The following is an 8149-nucleotide window of genomic DNA, read 5'->3' as shown; positions in this document are numbered from 1 at the left end:
TGTAGACAACTATACGGACATATCAATAGTGATCCACATTACATTTGCACTTTATCTTGCAAGACGTCATCATGTGATATATCAATAAGGAATGAATAATACTGGTTCGAGTCAATACACCGTAGTCGTAACAGGTAACATTGCAAAGTATTTTATAACACTGAGAGTGTCTATTACCTCGTCCTTACAATACCAGCGCGGAAAGGTTATGTTCCTCATTCCGAGTTGTGGATTTTAATAAACTAGTAGTAGTACGTCCTTGATATCAACTGACCCCATGGGAATCGAACTCGCGACCCCTGACCCGCGACTACCGGACGGTCCCCGTGCGGACAATAGGCGTGTGTTGGAGCGTGGCGTGTGTGGGTCTGGCCTCGGGCGCTCATCATAGGCAGGCGGCCGGCCACTCGCCACACACCCGCAGTCACGTCCGCAGCGCCCGCCCGCGTAAGCTCGCCCCCGATAATCACCCCCGCGCGCCCGGGAATTTTCCTCGGGGCCTCCGCCATGAACTCCCCGCAGTCCACCAGCGGCGACTCCTGCCCCGACAGGTACGGCAACGTGTAGACTATTTCCTCTCTAGAATCCCTACTTCAACCACAGGAGAAGCGATCGCCGAGATTGTATTGTTGTCCCGCCGGCCGTATGTAGGGCTTACACAGGGAGTAGTTTACATACAGCGGGCCGATCTGCATGAGAATGTGCGCGTCTGTTCCGTACTGACCGCTCCCTTTGTCCGTCCACAGCCCACCGGGCCCCGCACGGCAGCTAGACGGCAGCAGAACGACGGGAGAACCGCCAGACATGGACCGACACAGACGGAAGCGGAAGGCCGGGGTGAGTACAAGTCTTAAACTTTTCTTAAAGAATCACGCGCGTGTGTTGGGGAGGAGAGTTTGGCATTGTACAGCCCACCTGTAGCTCGTGCTGTGATTTACTCGTGCCGCGGACGGGACAGATGTGTGCCAGTGGGCTGGGGCGGATTTACCCGTCCCATGGGGGACAGATGTTCGGTAATGTTGGTGTCTGATGTTCTCTGAGCCGACGGACACTCCGTACATGTACGCTGGACTGTGTTTCATAGGTGTTTCCGCACCTGGGAGGACGTAGGGTCTTGTTGTGTTGTTCTGTTTAGGCTTGCTCTGAGTTTATAATAGCTTTTTTCAACTTCTGTTGCTTGAAAAGCACGGAGGAGAATAAAATACAAAAGCGATTTAAATCCTATACCACAAAGTCTTCGAAGGGTAATTATAGGCACACGGTTGGTCTAATATCGAATATAAAACTAGAACGGCGGTTAAGTCGTGGTTGTATCCACCAGAAAACATTTTTTGGTGTAGTTAAAACAGATTTTCAGACAGAAGAACTCCAGTTTCTAAGCTTGAGTACTTTGCATATTTATAAGTTAGTTGGGTATTATTCAGCAGAGAACGTTTGTTTCGTCCTCTTTAACGACATATGTTAGCTGGATGGCAAGGACTTCTTCAATTTGGGTACACCTTTTCGAAAGGCATGCTACCTTCTTAAGAAAACGCCCCTTCCCTCAGAAGACGTGCTGCCAAGGAGGTTTTAGGTGTAGCTAAAGGCACGAGGCCGATGCGGGGTTGTAAGCTGCGTTATTACATTGTCGTGTGGAACATTTCTGTGTTAAGTACCGCTGTAAGTACCGTATGGAGTGGGCGGTCGGCAGATCTCCACGATTATTCCCGACTTGTGGAAGGTTCTGTCAATAATTGACACACGGGCCGCACGACCCCTCACACGGGCGCGCAAGGGCTGAGTAATCTCCGAGCAGATACAGGGAGGAACGGTAGCGTTTTCACGCTGGATGTGCCTAATCTCCAAGCAGATGTAGGGTGGGGATCGTAACGATTTCATGTTTGCTGTGTCGAGTCATGTTTAGCAAGCATTGGTCGCCAAGCAGATGTTAGGGGTCGTTACGTTTTCCTAACTGCCCGTTTCTTTTGCAAACTGTTCCCCTAACAAACAGCTGGTAAAATATGGTGTCTCCCAACGTCTGCTTGGAGATCAATAAGAATAGCAATCTGTGACAGAACAATAGCATCGTGTCGACGTTTTTTGTCGACGAAAGTCACTATTTCAGCGCCTTACGTGCGAGACAAGACAACGCTTTACAAGGACAAAGTGAACTTCGATATACTATTGTTCTGAAATTCCTTTGTTGAACTTCGGCAGTAGACAGTTTGTCTTTTGCGAACTCTTTTCTCCATAGATTAGTTGGTTGTTTGATCGTGTGTTTGAATAGACAATATCTTACAGTTGCAAATATAGTGTCGACATTCTATTGTGTTGATATTCAATGGTAGAAGCCACAAGTGTGATAAACTAAAACATAACAACCTGCATTAGATCGCGGTGTGGTTGTGAAATTGTGTCTACAAAACGACAATTGTATGACTAAACGGAATGCAAACCACGATGATGATAATTCTTAACTTAATACATCAAATTCTAAGAGTTACAGGCGGTAATTTACCATATATTGCCAGCAATAAGGCAAGGAGGTTATATGTCTATATAACCTCCTTGAGTAAGGTAATTGCAATTTTATCAAACATTTCCTAAAAGTCAGAATACATGTAGTTACCTTCGCTAAAACTAAAATGTTATGTTTTCGGTAGAGATTGGTGTGTCTATGTGGATGGACAGCATAACTCTCGAAGGCTTGGACGGATTGTCTTGAGATTTGGTATGTGGCCCGTAGTAGACCTAGTTTTGGACCGTATTTTTGTTTTCCTCCCGTCCCAATTTAACAGACAGGTGAGGGTCGCACAGTCCGAACAGACACGAACAGTGCTTACGCGTGAACCAGTGTCTGACAGGTGAACAAAGCCCGCCCGTGCGAGACACCGCGCCCCGCCCAGACTGTTCTCGGAAGTAGGGCGATGTTCTGCCGCCGGCCAGGGTCGGAAGGTGCCCGGGTTTAGGGCTTGATGAGCAAGAAAAGAAAGTAATCCATATCAGCCAAATGTCACCGAGTGTACGATATATTTTTTATGTGTAAAGTGGAATAACTTAAGCGTCGCACGACACGTTTTTGCGACATATCGTACTACAGCATCTAGGCCCGCCTACGTTGGTACACAGCAGGGAGCCTGCGATACTTAAGGCGTTGTAGTCACTACTCCAAGCAGAGGTTAGGCTCCGGCTGTTTTTTTATTACCCCTTTAAAGTAATTTTATCGGGCTTTCTATCTTGAACTCTTTCTTGATGTCTCGAAGAAACATGACAAAATAGATAGTCAGATAAAACGATTAAAAAACGTCAAAAACAGCCGCAGCCAAGCCTCTGCTTGGGGAGAAGGCCAGCGAACACCAAGAAACATGACAAAATAGAAAGCCTGATAAATTGTCATTGTCATTGTCATTGTCATTGATAAAAACGACTAAAAACAACCGGAGCCTAACCTTTGCTTGGAGATTAGTCACTACTTACTACTAGTACACAGGCTATGGCATGTATGGGGAGAATAATTACCAGGGGAGTTTGGCTACCGCAGTTGAGACTGAGCCTCCTGGGCAATTACTCCCCATTTTGCAAAACGCATTGGACAAGCTCATTAACAGCAAATTGTTACCTAATCAAATAGCGTTTAGAAAGTAGGTGCGAATAACGCCGACACCGGTGGCCCTAGCCTCCATAGCAGGCTTTATGGGCCTTTTTTCGTTCTTTCCCTCATAATACGCTTTTGTTGGCCGTTTCTTTTTGTACTAGGTCGTTTGTGCTGCCGGCCCGGCAAAAATGTATCATGAGAAAAAAAAAAACGAAAAAAAAGGCTAAGTGGATCATGGGCACTGTCTCACAGAACGAGATTTTGTTATCGGAAGATCTGCTTGGAGCAAGGGGACTGATAACGCGTCTTCCCCCTGTTCGATATCGGAATGAAGCAACTAGCAGAAGATGAGGCTTCGGTACACAACCAGAAAGCTAACAGCGAATACGAAAGCACAGACGAAGCTAGGAGAGTGGTGAAAACCGTGAAGTTATCTTGATCTATCCTAAAACCCCTCCCATGTCCTACCAGATGGCGGCAAGTGCCATCGCTCCCGGTAGTACGCCGTTCCTTAAGCCCTTAATTCGGCAGCTCTTGTCGGAAAAAGACAACAAGACGAAATCCTTTAATCCCTCTACCAGCGATGTCGGTTTGTCTAAGCGATAGCAGACCGCTTCTCTACAATAACCAGCAACAACCGGCAAACAGTTCTACCTACAAGTGCTAATAATCATCTCCAATCAGCTACCTGACGTACTTGCTGAATACCAAACAGAGCAGAGGCCTTCTCCCCCGTTGACCCAATGCTTCTACATCATTTGTACGTGTCGGATACACGAGCGAAGAAGTTTGTCTAAGCGATAGGAGACAGCTCATCTACAATACTAGCAACAAACAGCAAATAGTTCTGACTACAAGTGATGATGATTATCTCCAATCAGCTGTCTGACGTACTTGGTTATCACCCGAATAACAAACAGAACAGAGACCTTCTCCCTTGTTGACCCTTCACTTCTATATCAGTTTTACGTGTCGGACATAAAAGCGACGGGCCTTGACCTGGCCGCTGAAGATGACATACTTAAGCCTCATCTCGTCCAGCAACTTGCCGATCAAAAGTAATATCCAAGCAGATACTACGGTAGCATAAGATAGTATCAAAAGCTGGCAGAGGAATGAAGCCGACCTAGGAGTGTGTATGCTCCGGTGCCTGCTTGACTCCATCTGACCGGCTATGCTAATCTCCAAGCAGATCCTACAGTGCCATAAGATAGTATCGAAGCTGACAAAGGAGTATAGCCGACCAAGTCCAAAGGGAGTCAGTCGGACATTTACACTTCTAGGTCGGCTTCACTCCTCTACCAGCTTTTGAAACTATCTTATGCTACTGTAGGATCTGCTTGGGGATTACATCAAAACCCACAACGCAACATTTCCCCTACTCCTTTTAAACATCGTAAACGTCCTTTTCATTGTAAAGGTCGGACTTATTTTCTCTTATCTTCATTTTGTATAACATTTCCTCCAATTATCTAACATCAATGATAACTCGATCCTACAAATATCTAGTTTAGGGACAATCGTCCTGCTGTCCCCCTACCTCCACATACATTAACTAAAGTTTAGTGAAACTATTTTTAGAAAGTGAGAGTTGTCGAGACGCAGGTGTTAACAGGACAGAGACCTTCTCCTGAGTTGACCCCAGTTCTATACCTGTTCTATAAACGTGTCAAAATTGTGGCGATCTTCTGATTGTTGTGGCAATCCCGCCATTCTTGTGGCAATCCTGTAATCAAGTCTAGCCGCCGCTGCGCCATGCATGCGGCGCTGTGACGAACCTGACTCATTATTAAGTCGTATACTAGTACTGTAAATGCAGGCATTTTCGCGGTGGTCTTATGTTCGCGGTTTTCGCGTTGCAAATTTACAACGAATTTAAAACCACCGAGAACATTTTCCATGGCAGCAAGCGACTACAGTGCATAGTGCTACCGCGAATAGTCCTTTCCCCGCTACCGCGAAATTTAATCCTCGCGAACTTAAATGCATTTACAGTAAGGCCGATCTGTGTCGTGTTGGCCGCGGGCAAGCAGAGTACAATAGTAACGTGCTAGTTGAATGACAGGAGTTCTACGGATTTTCGAGATTTTCCCAATTAGGAGAATAATTGAGCAGGAGAATGTGGCTAACCTTGGGTAACATTTGATCCAAATCTTGGAATCGGTCGTTACGTCCTACACCTTTACCTCGGTTGACCCAAAGTTCTCCATTTCTTGGACGAAGTGGCAGAAACGTTATAGATAATACAAAATGTAATATATATATAATCGTAACTGTTACTTAGATTTGGTGACAGGGCAGAATATCTGGAAATGAGTACTTAGCTTCTATTATGAAGGTCCCGTGTCTGAGGAGAGCCGCACCTCGAACACGTTAAGGAAACCGCCGCACTTTTCGAAAAGAGTACAGTCTGGTCTCCGTGATGACATCTTGCAAAGGTGATAGTCACCTATTATGTCAATCCTTCCACAAATGTGGTAAATCTTGATTTAAAAAAAAAGTTTTTTCTCAACACTAACGTTGTCTGTTCCTGCCACACATAATTGACATATCACAAACACATCATGGCTAAACCAACGGGTGTCGTTGATGATGCGGATATTTTTGTGAATGTTGATTTCGCGACCTGGTTTTGATAGACCCTTTTTCACCTTTGAAGGCAACTACTAAAGAACAAACCTCCGTGAGCATTTCCTAAATTTCACCGCATAGTTGACCGAAGTTTTGTTGAAATTTGTTCTATTGATGTCTTAATTCTCTTAACCTTGGCCGAAGGTCCTCCATTGTTAGTGATAAAGCAGGGATGATACCAAAGAGATGCGGGTGATTCGGAACTAAAGGCCACACGTGTCTCATTATACACAAAGTTATTTATCTGGGTTTGGCTTCATCCTCATTAGCGTCTAATAAACAAAGGAAAACGCTATTGCGGGAGTCCATATAGGGGATGGTAAATAGACAAAGGCGTCTAGAACAATAGGAAAGTCCCCCCAAACTGCATTATAATGGAAAGATGGCTGTCAAGTGGTAAATACTTGTGCTATGTAATCTGCGCATCTTGGAAACCGTTTGGCATGAAAAGTCTATTATTACCTAAGCACGTGGTAATGAACACAGGAAGTAAAGTATATCATTAGCAAAACTTTGCGGCAACTTTGCCTGTAATGTAGTGAACTATGTAGTGGGGTTATAATCCATGCTGGTATAATCTTGCATTACTTATCCTTTAATGATAGAAACCTCATTTGCTGGCTGCTACCATGGATGTGATAGTTGGCATTTAAAGGTGTCTGTCTTCAGCAAGCTTTAAATCAGTTTTCGTAAGACGTGTTTAACGTTTAGATACTTCCCGTCGAAAACTTCCCAAGGTCTAGCAAAGGACTTAGAAAGAACGTTGAAACACAGATGTTCTAAAATTCGATATGAATTTTCTCACTGCAGAGAGTGTTTCATTTTTAATTTGTTAGTGGGTGTTAAGAACATGCTGAATTGTTACCTTCTCACGTTAAGGTATCTGCACATTGCGGGGGACCTCTGTTTCTAGTGTCTACTCAGCCAGGGTTAAATTGATCCTATAAGCTATCTATTCTTCTTTAAGGACTAATCCAAGACCCAGACAGGCCTTCTAGACTCGGCACACGTCCCCCGCGGACTGTTGTTTCTAGTCGTGTTTGTTACTTTGTGCTTGGACCTACTTTTGTAGACGAGAAGTATGACAAACATCGGTCACTTTGAATTTGGGCGCCCTACATCCAGCTTTTTACCGGTTACGTTTTCTAAACCACTAAAGGATGTCTGGTTTTGCGTTGTCAATGGGATAGGAAGGTCTTTGTTTCGTTACAACCGTCGGGATTTTGACTCTTTAAAAAAAATTGAGACACTTTCGAAATGTTATGACAGTAAAATAAAGTACACAACACCAGTCCTCATGTGCACAATTAGTTGATGATCTTCTCCATCCAAATGACAAAAGTTGCCCTGACCTAAGTACGACTGTCTCATTAACAAAGAAAGCTATACTAGTATTTTCTGATTACTACATGTAGCTCATTTGCATTCAATGATGTCATATAGCACTATGGAATCATAATTTCTCAACATTAGTCACTTAAAAATTTCACAAATTAGAAAGGTTTTACGTCGGTACCCTAGTCTGACTACATCACGCGTCCGTGTATTTAAACTTTACCAAGCAGAGGTTAGGATCCGGCTGTTTTTTTAGGCGTTTTAATCGGGCTTTCTATTTTTTACCGTTTTGTTGATGTCTCGCGGCCTAAAACGGTACAAAAGAGAAAGCCCGATAAAAAAGGCCTAAAAAACTAAAAAAAAGTCGGAGCCTAAACTCTGCTTGCAGAGTATTTAAAATTGTCACTGGATGCACACCGCCACGAGTATACTGCAGTGTGTGATGTTGTGTTTGCCCGTGTGGCGCGTCCTTTGTACCGACGGTCCTGCCGTGCGTTTGTTATGACTGCAGGCGGGCCGGGACAGGCTGAGGGCCCGGCTGTTATGGTTTCTCTAAGTGGGGGTGCGATCCTTACGGCAACAATCCCGGCCGTTTCCAGACAAGCCGTA

The 8149-nt window shown here is 44.6% G+C and overlaps 1 protein-coding gene across 1 annotated transcript in view; it reads left to right on the top strand.

The window, feature by feature from the left end:
- Positions 1-328: 328 nt before the first annotated feature.
- LOC118423383 (hairy/enhancer-of-split related with YRPW motif-like protein) overlaps positions 329-8149 on the top strand; it is a 27438-nt gene continuing 19617 nt past the window's right edge. The window contains exons 1-2 of the mRNA XM_035831500.1: positions 329-551; positions 747-837. Coding sequence (XP_035687393.1) covers positions 508-551; positions 747-837 — 135 coding nt within the window. The 5' untranslated portion in view covers positions 329-507. The remainder of the gene's footprint in view (positions 552-746; positions 838-8149) is intronic.

This window comes from Branchiostoma floridae, chromosome 9 (assembly GCF_000003815.2).
Source record: "Branchiostoma floridae strain S238N-H82 chromosome 9, Bfl_VNyyK, whole genome shotgun sequence".
NCBI classification, from domain to species: Eukaryota; Metazoa; Chordata; class Leptocardii; order Amphioxiformes; family Branchiostomatidae; genus Branchiostoma; species Branchiostoma floridae.
The sequence above is the reverse complement of the archived record's forward strand: the minus strand, read 5'-3'. Positions and strand labels throughout refer to the sequence as shown.